The sequence below is a fragment of the Melanotaenia boesemani genome, chromosome 7, assembly GCF_017639745.1.
Source record: "Melanotaenia boesemani isolate fMelBoe1 chromosome 7, fMelBoe1.pri, whole genome shotgun sequence".
NCBI lineage: Eukaryota > Metazoa > Chordata > Actinopteri > Atheriniformes > Melanotaeniidae > Melanotaenia > Melanotaenia boesemani.
In genome coordinates, this window is record NC_055688.1 from 5,209,666 (window position 1) to 5,227,142 (window position 17,477).

At 39.9% G+C, this 17,477-nt stretch overlaps 1 protein-coding gene across 1 annotated transcript; it reads right to left on the reverse strand.

The window, feature by feature from the left end:
• Window positions 1-746: 746 nt before the first annotated feature.
• Window positions 747-2,081, reverse strand: neurog1 (neurogenin 1). The gene is made up of 2 exons (XM_041990685.1): window positions 1,892-2,081; window positions 747-1,799 (listed from the first exon to the last, which is right to left on the reverse strand). The coding sequence occupies exons 1-2, from the start codon at window positions 2,076-2,078 to the stop codon at window positions 1,195-1,197; spliced, it is 792 nt and encodes a 263-aa protein (XP_041846619.1). The 5' UTR covers window positions 2,079-2,081; the 3' UTR covers window positions 747-1,194.
• Window positions 2,082-17,477: the final 15,396 nt, after the last annotated feature.

Here is a 17,477-nt window from a genome sequence, read left to right on the forward strand (position 1 = left end):
AAACATGTTTTCTGATATTTGAACTCCCCATTTCTGTTTTTATTTTTTAAATTGAATACAAAACTCTTCTTGATGTTCATGCAAAATTAAATAAAACAACATATTATTGTTTTTTGTTTGTTTGTTTGTTTGTTTGTTTGTTTGTTTGTTTTTTGCTTTTGATTTAAATTCGGGACTTCATTCAAACTTTCGAGCTTTATTAACTTCACCGGAAGTCCAACAAACTTAACATGTTTGCTGGAAAATTAATGAAAAAAACAAAACACACACACACACACACACACATATATATATATATATATATATATATATATATATATATATATATACATACATATGCGTTGTATGTATATATATAGATAGATATTTCGTGTGGGGAAAGCCATGTTTCAATGTTTAAATTGTTTCTATTCATAAGAAAAAGACTAAAACACATATGCTATTGTTATTTTCCGTAAAAAATAAATAAAATAAATAATAATAATAAACACGTGGAGCGAAAATAGACGATCTGTTTTGTTTCCACCTGCTGCGTCACACAAACCGTTATTTTTACTCGGGACGCGCCCCACGTGACAGAAAGGCGTGTCGTTATTCCAGGGAAACTAATCAATAAAGAATTAAATTATTTTGATCATTCAGACACAAACTCGACTGTTTGTTTTATAGAAACGTTATAATTTTATTTATTTAGTAGAAAAACAAAATTCCAGTAAATAGAATAAAAATCTCTTTATGTACAAAATACAGATCATGTGACCAAACAAAATAAATAAAAACAACAATAATCTAACAGAGAGGAGGGTGATGAAGCGAGCGTGCGTATGTGTGTATGAGGGGGGGCAGAATAATGAATAGGGGGCAGCTCCTTTCAGTCCTTTGTTGAAGCTGAAACTCGATTTCCACGCTCAGTTTTCTGCTTCATCACTTTACAAATTGTAAAATTGACTTTTCACCTCCGAGAAGAAGAAAAGAGGAAGAGGAGGAAGAGGAGGAGAAGCTGTAAACCTGACTGTAACCTGCAGACTGAGGGGGATAGGGGGGAGTGCAAAGGCTTTCAGAGAGAAACAAAATTAAATCAAGGCATTTCATCTCCTCTCAGCAGAGAAATTAGCTCAGTAAGGCAAACTGTGGTTCTTTCTGTCACGTGTCTACATTTCTGGGGTCTGTCAGTCCGCGGGGCCCCCGCGGTCCTCAGTAGATGCCCGGCACGAAGCTGCGGAAGCCAAACAGTGCGTCCTGCTGCAGGTAGCTGTAGTCCTCCGGCGCGGCGGGGCTGCCCGGGTTAGAGGAGTAAGCCGGGGATGAGGAGGAGGACGAGGAGCCGCTGGAGCTCCACGAGTAGGCATCGCTGCCGGGACTGGGGGCATCCCCGAGGCGCGAAGAGCTCAGCAGCAGAGGAGCGTCGCCGGTCTTCCCCACTTGCAGGTCGGCGATGCGGATGGTCTCGGACAGAGCCCAGATGTAGTTGTGCGCAAAACGCAAAGTCTCGATTTTGGTGAGTTTGGTTTCGTCCGGGAAGGCGGGCAGGACGCCGCGCAGCGCGTCCAGCGCGTCGTTCAGGTTGTGCATGCGGTTCCGCTCCCGGTCGTTGGCCTTCAGGCGCCGGTTCTTCTTTACCACCTGCACGGTGGAATCACTACGGGTGCGCCCCCTGCGCCTCTTCTTCTGTTGCTGCTCGGGCTCCGGGGACGCGGAGCGCACGCTCCCGCGGGAATCCTCGTCGTCGGTGTTTGTGAAGAAGTCGCAGCTGTTGCTGTCGATGTCGGAATAGACGGAGTCCATGTTCTGGTTCGGTTCTGCGGAGAGAGGAGGAGAGCTGTGAGCACTTGCCGATCAAAGCAGTGCGCGCACTGTGTTGGTGGCTCCTGAGCAGAGCGCGTGAGCTTACCTGAAGTGTGCAGAAGTTCTCTGAGCTCAGATCCAACAGCACCGAGGGTTCGGACAAACGGCACGCGACTCTCTGTGTCTTTCTGCTCCGGATCAGCTCGTGCGAGCCGGTGAGCCTGGCACACGACTGGCCTCAGCCCGCTTATATACTGTGGATGGACAATGACCGCCTCCCCGCGCGCCCACATACACACACACGCGCGTACACTCGGGATGAATGCTGCGGCAGGTCTGCCCCGTGCCGCCCGAGCTGCTCATTAACATAAAGACGCCTGCGGTGTCTGTTCGCCCCGCACAGAGAAGCGTGCCGGTAATCACGGCCAGCCAATCAGAGGAGGCTGCCGGCCACGCGAGCGACACGCACGGACCAGAAACCCCCTCCCAACTCCTCCCCAAGACAGAAAAAACAAACCCAGTTTTAGAGTTTCGACCAAAACATAAAAAAGAGAAGAAAGAAGGAAAAAAGAAAGAAAGAAGACTCTGTGAGACCCCCTGAACCCCCCACCGGGCGGAGACACGCACCGGAGGATCCACCGTCCCTCCACCCATACCTCCATCCATCCTCCACAGACAGAGAAAGCACCACTCCTTCAGGTCAACACAAAGAAAACAAATGAACAAACACACAAGTTCCTCATTACTGCGTGTGTGTGTGTGTGAGCGCGCACGTGGAAACAGCTCCTCTTTATCATGAAGATGAGGATCATAAACTCAGGTCTCTGTTGAAGTTTTAAAGTTCTGCAGAACTTCGTGTTTCAATCAGAAGAATCCAGGTCAGGGAGAGAAGAAGAATGAAGGAAGGACAGAAGAAGAAAAACCACCAGAAACGTTTCTTAGATTTACTGTGAACGTTTCAGAGGAAACGCGACCTGCTCTCATCTTGGAGGAAACACGCCAGCATGATGGTTGTTCTCTGATGTACAGAGTTATCTGCAATAATCTGTTTACATCACAACTCATTTTCTTCTTATTTCCATATTTCCTTTGGAGATTTTGGCTCCTCCTGAGTTGCACTGTGTTGTTTTGTGCTGCTCCTTTATTATCCACAATTTTTCTTCTTCTGCGGAGACATCTGAACAAAGTCTTATCTTATCTTATCTTATCTTATCTTATCTTATCTTATCTGCATGTTTGTCTTTATCTCTGCCTCACAACTCATCCTGTAGGTTTAGATATTCTTCATGTCCATGGGTGTTTTGTTAAATATCAGATACTTTTTTAAACATCAAGATACATGTGGTAATACAAAACCTTCAATTTGTTTTCACTTTGAGAATTTTAGGAAATAAATTTCTGCTTGAAATCCAGCCTCAATTTATTTCTTCTGTCACATGATTATGGCAGCCAATCAGATGTCACGATGATGATGTTGCGTTTTAATATTCTACAGGTTTAACGCAGATTCTTCAGCATTATTTTATTACATATACTATACTACTATTAAATGTTATCTTTCATTATGTTCAGCAAAGGAAATTTAAAGCATGTCGTTGTATAGTCAGATTATTTGATCATTTTAAAAAGATTTTTCATCTTAGTTTATTTATTTGACACGATACATCTTATTGTAATTTTATAAGCATTTCTTTCAAGTATTTATATTTAAGGATTCTGTTCATATTTTATATTGTCCTTGCAATGAAGATATTAATGCACACTTCATATGATTTTCTTTTATGGGGCAAAAAGTATAGGCATCAATGAAAAAGTACCATAAACTAATAGAATCGGGTTGACAGGGAAAATGTTGGTACCATGCCTTCATGTTGAATTTATTCCGTGTTTATTCCTTCACCTTCTAGTCACATGTTTTAGTTTTCAGACTTAAACCTGAATTAAATCAATTTCTCTCATAAAACATATGAATTAAAAATATGGCTCCATCAGAGAAAACAGTCTGAAGACCAGCAGCTTCAACTCGCTTTCCTTTCCCTTTAGTACACACACACACACACACACACACACACACACACACACACACACACACACACACACACACACACACACACACATACTTTAAGTGTTTTTTAAAGACATCTTTATGAGACAGGCATACAATTTTCCATTAATTATTCCATTTATTCAGTTTGCAGCTCAGTGAAGGAAAAGCAGAGACCTGCAGAGTCTTTCTGCTGCTTTATTCTGCAGGGAGGGGGTGTATGGAGGGGGGCAGTCATTTATAAATAATTACACAATGTTTAGAGTCTTCAGGCATGTATAATATATCAAAGCGATTATAAGGTGAATTGTTCCATTGTGGCCATCCGCCCTGCACTTCTTTTCACTCCTCTCCTGGTTTGTCCTCCATCCAAATTCAGCTCCTCTGGCCTTTTGTGCTGCTTTCTTTCTGCCTCAGTCACTCTATTGGCAGCTTTCTTATTCAAATGGGCCTCAGCAGGAACAAAACCAAACCCAGGCTGCACACAAATCATCTCTGCCCCGACTGCAGGGCCGGCACAAGCCTGGCCGAGGCCCCGACGACTGGCCTGCAAATCCTAAATCCTGTTTCACTCTAAGAGGATCAGCTGGACTTTAAAACACACTCCAACACAAGGAACGCTCCAGGCTGACTCCTCCATGAAGTCCCGGTTTCAGAAAGAGCTTCAGGGTGTCAGGTTTCAGGTCTTCACACGTCTGTGGACTCCGAGTTTAAAATGAGACAAAGAAAAAGTTGTGGAACGACTGGTCCTCATGGTCTGAACAGAAGAATTCTGCTTTTATTTTCAATCAGAAATATGATGAAGAAATTTTCACCAGTTTGATTAAATTCTCTCAAAAAAACTTAAAATGTTCTTGTTGAGCAGAAACAATAAAAACTGAAGTTTTATAGAAAATCTGAATATATTTACTCAATTAAACTTTATTTAAGTCTTGATGTCTGAATATAAGGAAGAAAAACTTCTTTTCACTTTCACTGAAACTTTCAGTTTCTGCAGCAGTTTGACAGATTTGACTGAAACCACTCAGGCATGAAGCAATTCGAAGCAGTCGGAGCAGTTCAGAGCAGTTCAGAGTAGTTCTGAATATTTCCATTATTTAAATAGTGGCTTCAAAAAGGTTATGATGGAAATGACAGAACTGAAAAAAACCAACAGACTTTATTAATCAGAAATAAATAATTAATCGAAGTTTTTGTCCCTTTTTATTCCAGTTTTAATTTTTTGGATACTTCTGGAAAGATTTTAGTGGCAAGTTTTTTAATTCTAACTTTGGAATCTTTGCAGATTTGTTCAGGTTTAGTTGTATTAATGTTCCCTGTATCCTTACAGTCCGTCTCTGGAAAACTAAACAGGAAGTTGGTCATTTTCTTGTCGATCTATCAGAAGAGTTTCTGATTAATGAACAGATGAACTTAATTTACTGTTGGAGATCAAAAGATGGGAGACTGAAAAACACTGAATCAACATAAATAAGATAATGTAATAATAGCTTTACAATGTGTAAATTTATTTTTTTTATTTTGTTGATCAATGATTCACAGTTGATAGAATTATAAATAATCTCTAATATGGTGTTTTTTTTTTTTCAATCATCCAAACTAAACTTTTTTCTTGTTAAAAAAAAATATTTATTCTTCTCATTTCTCTCTGTTGACAAATTGAGTTATTCGGAATAACACACTGTCTGGTCAAATAACTAAGCAAATAGATCGGAAGTTCCTATTGGATAATTACTGCATGGGTTATAATCTTTCAGCCTGCAACAGGTTATTTTTCCCCAACTGATGTCAACTGGATCAAATCATTGGCATCAAGCAGAGAAAACTTCTAAGTAGATGTAGAAACTACTAAAACCGATTAAACAGCTGTCCAACGCAATATTAAAAACTGGAAGGATAGTGGGGAACCATCGTCTTCCAGGAAGAAATGTGGTCAGAAAAACATCCTGAACAATGTTGATCTGTGATCATGTAAACATTTTGGTGAAATCAAATAGAAGAAAAACAACAGTAGAACTCAGGGCGATGTTTAATAATCAAAGTTAGAACATTTCCACATGAACAATGTGAAGGAACTCAAAGGTTTGGGACTGACCAGCTGTGTAGCCATAAGAAAACCACTAATCAGTGAAGTTAACTGGAGAAAAAGGCTTCAGGTTGCTAGGGAGCTTAAAGATTGAACTCTGGAACAATGGAAGAAGGTCATGAGGTTTGATGAGTCAAGATTTACCCTGTTCCAGAGTGATGGGAGTATCAAGAGAGGAGGATGAAGTGATGGAGCCATCATGCCTAATGCTACTGTACAAGCCTGTGGGGGCAGTCTATGACCTGGGGTTGCTGCAGTTGATCAGGTCTAAATTTAGCAACATTATTTATTCAAAGAATGAGGTCAGCTGGTACTTGAATATACTGAATGAGCAGGTTATTCCATCTTCCCTGATGGTACGGCCATATTCCAAGATGACAATACCAGGATTCACGGGGCTTAGATTGTGAAAGAGCAGTTTGGGGAAGAGGAGACATCATTTTCACACATGGATTGGTCGCCACAGAGGCCAGACCTGAACCCCGTTGAGAGTCTTTGTGATGTGCTGGAGACAGCTTTCCTCAGTGGTCGGACTCTCATCAGTACAAGATCTTGGAGAAAAATTAATGCAACGCTGGAAGGAAATACATCTGAAGCATACTGCAGAAGCTTATTGAGATGATGCCACAGCGAATGCTGCTGGAATCAAAGCTAAAGGTGGTCCAACAAAATATTATTATTACTTTGGCCAGGTGGCGTATAATGTATAAAATTTATTACATGTCTTGATGATCTTGATCCCTAAATCTCCTGGTGGGAGGAAACCAGTTCTCAGCTAAACAGACAGGAAAACATGGTCTAGTCTCCATATTGACCTAATTTCAGCAATAATCCACCTTTCATCAGTCTATATATAACAGGTTAAAAAAAATACAGTTTACCTGTTAGAATGATGATTGATTGACTTTATTTGAACATAAGGCAATAAAATTACAAAAAATAATAATAAAAGAAAAACATAATTACATGCCCCCGGTCAAAAAAAATGGGTAGAAGCATAAGGTTACCCAATCCCACCCCTTTCTTCACACCCCAACGAACCACAACAATTTTCATAGTCATAATAAATACCATAGTAACATTCATTATTAATAATAACCACTAGGCAATAAGTCATACTTAATATTACTTTGGTTAAAACGGATCATCCAGGCAGATGCTGCAGCGAGAGGTCGGGGGTCTGACACTATTTTAGCAAAGACCACATTCGCACCAATTTTATGCTGCATTTAAATTCACAAGTTAATCTCAGTGAGGTGAACTGGAACACATCATGTAGAGCGTCATGTCTAATTTACACAGATTTGATCACATCAGTTTTCTTCATCGACATCATGGACTGTCAACAGACTCAGATTGATGAGGGTCCGTTAAGTTATTCAAACTTACATTGAATCGTTTATTGTTCTTAGCCACTCAAGATTCTAAAATTTAATTTTATTGAGGTAACAAGTTGGATATTTCCTTTTTATTTATTTATTTTTTAGTAAATCCAAATTTTTGGATTTTACCATGCACCTGATGGCCATCCCACCTGTCGTGCACTTCCTGATTTCTGGATTTCTGCTGGTCACTGTGCAGGAGGGACCTTTTTTTTAAAAAAAAAAAAAAAAAAATGAAGCTCTAAAAAAAAAAAAAAGTTGTATCAGATTAACTTCTGCAGGATTCTGAATGATCTGATAAAGCAAAGAATTTAAAGTTATTACAGTATTAATACTTTAAAAATGCTTTAAAGTAAACTAGAGAGCTGCTGATTTATTACATTTATTAACTTGTTTTTAAACTCCATTATTTGATCTTTATTTTTATATTATTAATGTGTGTTTTGGTTGATTTACAGTTCATGAATCACTCTTCTCATCTCCTCATCTTTGCTCTGAGGTAAGTTTCTTCTGTGAGGTTAAATTAATCTGTCTCTGTGATGGACGGGTTTTTATGGGCCAAGTGATGAACCACACGGAGTCCTCCTGCTGTGGGAGGAGCAGCTTAAACGCTGACACACCGCAGTAGAAACACCAGAAGAAGAAGGAGGAGGCGGCTGCAGTTCCTGTTTTACAGCCTCATCACTTCAAAGTGAACGAACAGCTGCTCCACGTGCACGTAAAGTGGATGGGAGGCAGTTTACAGCTGAAGGAGCAGTGGGTGGCAAACATATGAGGACTCATCTGAAACCTAAAGACTTACTGTCGTCATTAGGCAAGGCAAGGCAAATTGTTTTTGTATAGCACATTTCATATACAAGACAATTCAAAGTGCTTTACACAAAACATAAAAACATTACAGCAAGGTGCAGAAAAAAATACAAGTGTATTAGAAAAACAAAGATTAAAAAAGATAAAATTGATTACATAAAAAAACATAAAGAAAAAGCTCAGATAAAGAAATAAAGTTAAGATTTCAGCGTAAAAAGAACCAACTGCAGATCTGGACTCTTAAGAACTAATGAAATGCAGCAGAGAACAGGTGGGTCTTTCATATAGATTTAAATAAACTGAGTGTTTCAGCTGATCTGAGGCTTTCTGGGAGTTTGTTAGAGACATGTGGAGCATAGAAGCTGAATGCAGCTTCTCCATGTCTGGTTCTGAATCTGGGGACTGATAAGAAACTGGAACCAGATAACCTGAGGGTTCTGGTAGGTTCATACTGGGTCAAGAGGTCTCTGATGTATTTTGGTCCTAAACCATTCAGAGCTTTATAGACCAGCAGCAGAACTTTAAAATCTATTCTCTGATGGACCGGCAGCCAGTGTAAAGACCTCAGAGCTGGACTGATGTGGTCCACTTTCTTGGTCTTAGCGAGGACCTGAACAGCAGAGATCTGAATCAGCTGCAGGTGTCTAATTGCTTTTTAGGTAGAGCCTGCAAAAATACTGTTACAAGATGAAAAGATGAAAGCATGGACTAGTTTTTCCAGGTTCTCCTGAGACATCAGATCTTTTACCCTTGAGGTATTCTTAAGCTGATAGTAGGCTTACTTTGTGATTCCCTTAATGTGCTTTTCAAAGTTAAGGTCTGAGACCCTCAATATACCCAGATTTATGGCCTGGTTGGTGGTTTTTAAGTGTATAGACTGAAACTCTGTGGTGACAAGTCATCGTTTCTCTTTGGCTCCGAAAACCATCACCTCAGTCTTGTTTTTGTTTAACTGAAGAAAGTTTAGACACATCCAGTCATTAATCTCTTCAATGCATTTACCAAGAGCCTGTACAGGGCCTCACTCTCCTGGTGACATTGTAATATATATCTGTGTGTCATCTGCGTAGCTATGATAACTATTTTTTTTTTCTTTATGACCTGTGCCAGTGGGACCATGTAGATGTTAAACAGAAGAGGCCCCAGGATGGAACCTTGATTAACTGCACATTTAACTTTTGTCTGCTCAGATGTAAAATTATCTATTGACACAAAGTACTTTCTATTCTCTAAATAGGATTTAAACCAGTGTAGTTCAGTGCCAGAGAGGCCCACCCAGTTCTCCAGTTGTTTAAGCAATATTTTGTGGTCAGTTGTATCAAATGCAGCACTGAGGTCCAGTAAGACTAAGACTGACATTTTTCCATCGTCTGTGTTCAAACATTTGTCATTAATGACTTTGGACAGAGCATCTCAGTGCTGTGGTGCTGTCTAAAACCTAATTGGAAGACATCATAGCAGTTGTTTTGTGTTAAAAAGTCGTTTAGTTGATGAAAAATGACTTTTTCAATGATCTTACTCATAAAAGGAAGATTTGAGATCGGCCTGTAGTTGCTCATTTGTGTCTTGTCTAGATCGTCCCTTTTTAGCAGAGGTTTGATTACAGCTGTTTTTAGAAGTTCTGGAAAGATGTCTGAAATTGAAGACAAGTTCACAATCTGTAACAGATCTGGTTCTAGAGTCTTTGAGACCTTTTTGAAAAGGCCTGTGGGCAGGATGTCCAAACAGCAAGAGGAGGAGTTAAGCTCACATATGATATTGCCTAGATCTTTGCTGCTAGTGGGATTAAACTGTGTCATGGTGTTTACACTGGTTTTCAGTGGACACAGTATGTCTCCTGAACCTGCTTTTGATGAACCAACTGCTTGTCTGATATTCTGGATTTTGTCTGTGAAGAATTTGGCAAACTCATTGCAGGCCTTGGTGGAACAAAGGTCAGGTGCTATTGACACAGGAGGATTTGTTAATCTGTCAACAATAGTGAATAAGGTCAGAGCATTAGAATAGTTTATGTTAATAATGTCAGAGAAATAGGAATATCGATAAGCCTCCTACCAACTCACCACAACTGAGTTTTGTCTAATTAACCCATAAAAATCCAAGCCATTTATTGCTATGTTTGGTCTGCCTATTTTTTTATGTAAAGATTAATGTATAATGAATGTATCAACAGATATAGCACCATAAAGGCCAACCAAAGCAAAAAAAGAATTTAATACATAACTTTGTAGAAATAATGGACAGATCAAAGTAACCAAGCCTTTTCTCATGAGCATATCATTCTATTAAGCCTTGCCTTTCGGGATAAAAAAAAAAAAAACAAGAAGAAGAAAAACCAGGATTACAGTGGAAACCTTTGTCAAGCTCTACAATACACATAGATTCAAAAATGTTTATTCACACTTTCATGGGAAAAAAAAAGAAAAAAAGGTGCATGTTAACCTGGTACAAAGTTCCAGAGTAAAATTCTCTGGACTTGGAGGATTCTGGGGGTTAGTATGGCATTGGATAAGGGTTCTATGATGATTTGAGGTTGGATCAGTTCTGTGATGGTATGGGGTTGGATCAGTTCTATGATGGTATGGGGTTAGATCAGTTCTGTGATGTACGGGGTTGGATCAGTTCTATGATAGTACAGGGTTGGATATGTTCTATGATGGTACAGGTTTGGATTTGTTCTGAGATGGTAAAGAGTTTGGATCAGTTCTGTGATGGTACGGGGTTGGATCAGTTTTGTGATGGTATGGGGTTGTATCAGTTCTGTAGTGTTATGGGGCTGGATCAGGGTTCTGTGATGGTAAGGGGTTGGATCAGTTCTATGATGGTATGGGGTTGGATCAGGTTTGTGATGGTATTGGGTTGGACCAGTTCTATGATGGTATGGGGTTGTATCAGTTCTGTAGTGTTATGGGGCTGGATCAGGGTTCTGTGATGGTAAGGGGTTGGATCAGTTCTATGATGGTATGGGGTTGGATCAGTTTTGCGATGGTATTGGGTTGGACCAGTTCTATGATGGTATGGGGTATGATCAGTTCTGTGATGGTAAGGGGTATGATCAGTTTTGTGATGGTATTGGGTTGGACCAGTTCTATGATGGTATGGGGTTGGATCAGTTCTGTGATGGTAAGGGGTTGCTAACTTCTATTGTTTAACTGACAACATAAACTCTACATGCTAACGTCTACTGCTAAACCAATGACATACAACTTTATGCTAACCTCTGCTATTAAACTGATGACATAACTCTATTTGGTCATTTCCACTGTTACCCTAAAAACATACAACTCTATATGCTATCTTTTAGTATTAATGACATTCAAAGCTATATGCTAACTTCCACTGATACACCGATTTAAATGCACTTTAAATAATAGTATCTTTTTATTGCTTATTATAAATTTTACTGTATATCGTATTTGTAGTATTCTTGCTTTTTGTGTTTGACTATTTTTATTGTGGTTTATATTCTTTTTAGCATTGTTAGGAGAGCCTGGGATCTAAGAATTTCACTGCCAATGATTGCTGATGTAATTGTTGTGCAGTGACAATAAATTCATTCATTCATTCATTAAATACAAATCTATGATAACTTCTACAGTTAAAGTTATGACATGTAACTCTATATGCTAACTACCACTGTTACGCTGATGACATTCAACTCTACACGGTAACTTTCATTGTAATATTGTTTAATTTCTTTTCCAGTCAGTTGATGATTTCTATTTAAGATTGAAGGTTCATTGACTTCTCCAATTAGTCAAGTTGACAAGACAGCTGCTTATCTTTATGTTTGCCATCTTTTATAAAGCACATACAGCTCATGATACAACATTTGGTTTAACATGCGTAGGTTTGCACTTTGCTTAGGTTTCTTTAGATTTGTTGTGTTTTCATCAGTGATAGTCAGTCCACACAGTTTAAAAATGGTCTTGTTTTACTTTACATTATATGTGAGTCTGAATGTCTGTTATTCCCTTTCTACCAGGTGTTGACATTTTGTCACATTAGTTTAATGGATGACAATCAGGGCTAATTGCACCATCTTCCTGAGAGTAGATCAAATGTGTTTTCAGTCCTCCTCATTAGATTAGTACCCATTTTTCCAACTCATCCCAAATTTATACACAACTAAATCAGGTCTGATTTGATTTAATCCAATTTTTATTATCTGACTAAAATGTCACAACAAGTTTTCGTCTTTGTCCATTAGTTTTTGTTTACTTATTGTCTCATTTGTATCAGAAAAAAACTGCCAACCAAAGCCATGAGGAACACTATCAATGTTTTAAATTATCATTATATTTTTTTTCTTTGTGTGCTTCATCATATGTTACAGTATGACTTTAGTCTTTTTAAATTGTGTTTTCTTCATAAAGCAAAAGTAAAACAACTTATATGTTGTTTAATTTCTGTGTTGAATATTAAGAACAACCTGTTGTGTTAAAGAAGTTTAAAATGTTTCTGATTCTTTCTGTTGCTGCTGTGATGCTTTAGTTTTTTTTTTCTCAGAATCATTTAATCTTTTCATCTTTAACTAGAACATTGTCATTATATTTGAGGTCATATAATGAGCTTATGACCAGTAATAAAATAAAAGTTTTAATTTAAAAGAAAGAAAGAAAGAAAGAAAGAAAGAAAGAAAGAAAGAAAGAAAGAAAGAAAGAAAGAAAGAAAGAGACAAAAAAAGAAAGAAAGAAAGAAAGAAAGAAAGAAAGAAAGAAAGAAAGAAAAAGAAAGAAAGAAAGGCAGCAGAGTGAGAGGTCTGTTCGGGGTGAAGCTCTGACAGGATTAAAGTCTCAGCGACATCAGATGTGATTGCATTTCAATGAAGTGAAACACGTGAGAAAATGACACAGAATGAAATTAACCAAATCCCTCCAACACACACACCCACCCACCCACCCACCCACACAAACACACACACACACACACACACACACACACACACACACACACACACACACACACACACACACACACACACACACTTCAGAAGAAAGAGAAAAGCTGGAAGACCCTTGAGGAGAAAGAAGAAACAAAAACAAGTGACTGAGCTGAAGGAGAGAAAAAGTTTAATCTGCTCAGACTCCGATTAACAACTGTAGTAATCCTAGAACACAAGAGAGACAAAAATATGTCTGTACAAACATGTTGGCGCTGAGAAAATCTGAAGAGGCCAACACAAAACCTCCGAGTAAGTCGGAGGAGACGTTTCTGTTGGTGATAAAAGAAGCGATGAAGAGCTGCAGCAGTCTTCTGAAAACTTCAGATTACTGCAAATTAAAATCTCAGTGAATCTAACTTCAGGCAGGATTAATTAAACATAAGTCAAGTTTTTTTATTTTTTTTTTTGTTTGTTTTTTTTATTCAAATTGAACCATTTTTTATTTCAGGCTGCAGCAATTTTGAGAAAACGTTGGGAATTAACAGCTAATAATGGGGATAAAAAGTAATGATCAGGTGATGTCTGCAGACTGTAACGATGACTTGGTCTAAAATCAGCATTTATGAGTCTGAAGAGCAAGGATCTCTAGAAAACATGTTAAAAACATTGTTTCTCAAAGAAATAATAAAGGGTTTCCATTTTCTCCTTCTTTAGTCAGAATACCATTAAACCATTCGGTCATTCTGGAGGGATTTCAGGGGAACAAGTCTAAGCTGGACACCATGATCTCTGATCCCTCAGAGAGACCTGCATCCAGCACCATCATACATCACCAGCGGATAGAATCACATGAACAAGGATTAGTGTGGAACCCTTTGTCGAGCTCTACAGTTCAGAGTTACATTTACAGATGGCACTTCAGAATTTATTTTAAAAAAAAGAAAGAAAGAAAGAAAGAAAGAAAGAAAAGAAAGAAATTGCATGTTAACATGGTCCAGAGTTTCAGAGGCAGTGTCAACTTCTCTAGACTGCTATGGGGTTGGGCCAGTTTTGACATGCTACAGGTTTGGGTCAGGGTTCTGTGATGGTACAGGTTTGGGTCAGGGTTCTGTGATGGTACAGGTTTGGATCAGGGTTCTGTGATGATACAGGTTCGGATCAGGGCTCTGTGATGGTACGGGTTCGGATCAGGGCTCTGTGATGGTACGGGGTCGGATCAGGGTTCTGTGATGGTACGGGGTCGGATCAGGGTTCTGTGATGGTACGGGGTCGGATCAGGGTTCTGTGATGGTACGGGGTCGGATCAGGGTTCTGTGATGGTACGGGTGGGATCAGGGTTCTGTGATGGTACGGGGTCGGATCAGGGTTCTGTGATGGTACGGGTTGGATCAGGGTTCTGTGATGGTACGGGGTCGGATCAGGGTTCTTGATGGTACGTGGTCGGATCAGGGTTCTGTGATGGTACGGGGTTGGATCAGGGTTCTGTGATGGTACGGGGTTGGATCAGGGTTCTGTGATGGTATGGGGTCGGATCAGGGTTCTTGATGGTATGGGGTCGGATCAGGGTTCTGTGATGGTACGGGGTCGGATCAGGGTTCTTGATGGTACGGGGTCGGATCAGGGTTCTTGATGGTACGGGGTCAGATCAGGGTTCTGTGATGGTACAGGGTCGGATCAGGGTTCTGTGATGGTACAGGGTTGGATCAGGGTTATGTGATGCTACAGGGTTGGATCAGGGTTCTGTGATGGTACAGGGTTGGATCAGGGTTCTGTGATGGTACGGGGTCGGATCAGGGTTCAGTGATGGTACGGGTTCGGATCAGGGTTCTGTGATGGTACGGGGTCGGATCAGGGTTCTGTGATGGTACGGGTTCGGATCAGGGTTCTGTGATGGTACAGGGTCGGATCAGGGTTCTGTGATGGTACAGGGTCGGATCAGGGTTCTGTGATGGTACAGGGTCGGATCAGGGTTATGTGATGGTACAGGGTTGGATCAGGGTTCTTGATGGTACAGGGTTGGATCAGGGTTCTGTGATGGTACAGGGTCGGATCAGGGTTCTGTGATGGTACAGGGTTGGATCAGGGTTCTGTGATGGTACAGGGTCGGATCAGGGTTCTGTGATGGTATGGGGATTCTGCAGCATTAATGCTGAATCATTCCCTGATATTTTACAGCATCATCTGCTGCTGTCACCTTTCCAGAGACATTCACGCAGTTTTCAACAAGATGATGAAGAACCACATTACCGCAGCATGACTGAGGACGAGGAGGGTATTGGTACTGGACTAGTTCTAGACTGGCTGAGTATGTGAACTTGTCTACTGAGTGCTCAAACAGCACTGATGACTTTAAAGGTCAAATTCATGTGTATCAACATGTTGGCACTAAAGTTTTATCTTCTATCTCTGAGAGAAGGAAGGAGTTCTTCATCTGCTTCCATCATCAGGAAACAAAAGCCTCCTTCACCTGTTCTTCTAACCAGCTAAAAATGAACATTTCCAGGTCCAGTGGGCTGTCCCAGTATTCAGCCATGAGAAGAAACTTTCCAAAAAGACTGAATGAGATGCTCCTTTGGCTGAGCAGGGAGAGAAGCAGCATTGTGCTGTTGGGACTCTTTTTTTTCTTCAGTGATTGAAGCTGAAGTGAAAACATCCTGCTAACGGCTCGGTGATGAGTTGGTGTCCGGCCGGTAACAACTCTTTTCAGGTGTTTGTGTTCTGTTCATGGCGTTGCCATGGCATTGGCCGGACGAAGATAAATCCAAACCGTTGCCTTTGTGGCTGCTAATGCGGGGTAAACTGGAGGTAAATTATCACCCTGAGCAAACAGCCGCAGACAAGTGAAAGGAAGCGACTCGCAGATTGATGGAGGCCGCTGCTGCCGAGACGTTCCATCACATTAAAACCTTCCTAAAGCAGCAGACTCTGTGAAGACAGGAAAGATATTGATAACAGCAGACGGACAGGACAATGAACTGTATTTGATCATGCATCATGTCTGTGTGCCGAGGAGTGATGAAGGAGCAGAGGGAGGAAGAGGAGGAGGAGGCATTTGCTAGACTGAAGAGGACAGTTTCTACAGAAAAGGACAAAAAACTGTGTAAAGCTTTAAAAATCACTTTCGTCTCATCTGCAGATTCAGTGAACCCAAAACAGAAAAAAATTTAAGTTTATTCAACAGTTAACAGATTCACTGACCTCATTTTGAGAAAACAGCTGTTAAATTAGTCATTTCTATGATGAAATCGTTGGGCTTCACATGTCAGTGAGTGGAAATGAATTTGTCACTACGATCTGTGACCTCAGGATCTGTTCAGAGCCAACAACATTTTTACATCATGAAGCTTCTTCAGGATCCTGAAAACAGAAGGATAAAAATGATCTTTTAATTACGTGATGAAGACATTTGTCACCTCAAATGTCATTTTCAGAAAAGTTAATGAAAAACTTGAAATATTTAGTTAGAATTCAATTATTTATTATCATTTAATTTTTTATTAGAAAATCGAGAGAAAAAAACGTCCCCTTTTTCTCGATTTCATGAATCTGCTGCAGCAACACACTCAAGTTCCTTCTAGAGTCAGATAAAGACGCAGTTTCTAGAATATCCAGTAACTTGGTTCTGGAAGATTCTCCAACCAGCAGATTAAGTGGGGACTGGTGAGGGTACCAGAATTGAGTATAAAAGCAGCATCCGCCAAAGGATTAGTCTTTCCAACAAGAATGGATCGTGTCTCACAACTTTAGTCCAAACTCCATCAAACAATCATCAATGAGTTTAACAAATATTTCTCAATGACAGTTTGTAAAGAAGTTTGGTTTCTCAGGATCTACACAGCAGAATGTTTGGAAAAATTCAGGAAGCATGGAGGTGGACTCAGGAGAAGGACCAGGAGAACCATTTTCACTCAACACAGTAACCACTGGATCCAGAACCAGGACCTGAAACTGGATTACACAAAGAGGAAGACAGAAAAAGTTTGGAGCATCATGAAGAGGCGAATCAGACAACAACAACCACGGACTGTAGAGCAGCTGGAATCTGGGATTTAGCGGGAATGGACACAGATCCGGAAAACTGAAAGAATCAGGATCCTCAGTTCATTAAAAAGTCTCATTAACAGGAAACTGATGGAACACAATAGAAACACGACTATCCAACATCTACTGAGCGTAGCAGGTTCTACATCTGGTTCTGCTTTCTGAATGTAATGAAGAAGATGAAGATAATTTCTGTTTAATAAAAGTTCAAATGACTGAACAGATGACAGGTTAAAAGTTTTTTTAAAATGAGGTTTTTTTAAATGACAACTATTTTATTTAATTAATTATTTATATAATTTATTTAGTTGATTTCTTAAGTTTAGAAAGAGGAAAATGGGAATAAGATCAGCTCTACTGGAAATTCTGCTGGATTAAAATCAGTTTCACTGGTTTCACATAAAGATGCTGAAAACTGGAAGTTTGGAGCACCTACCACTCAAC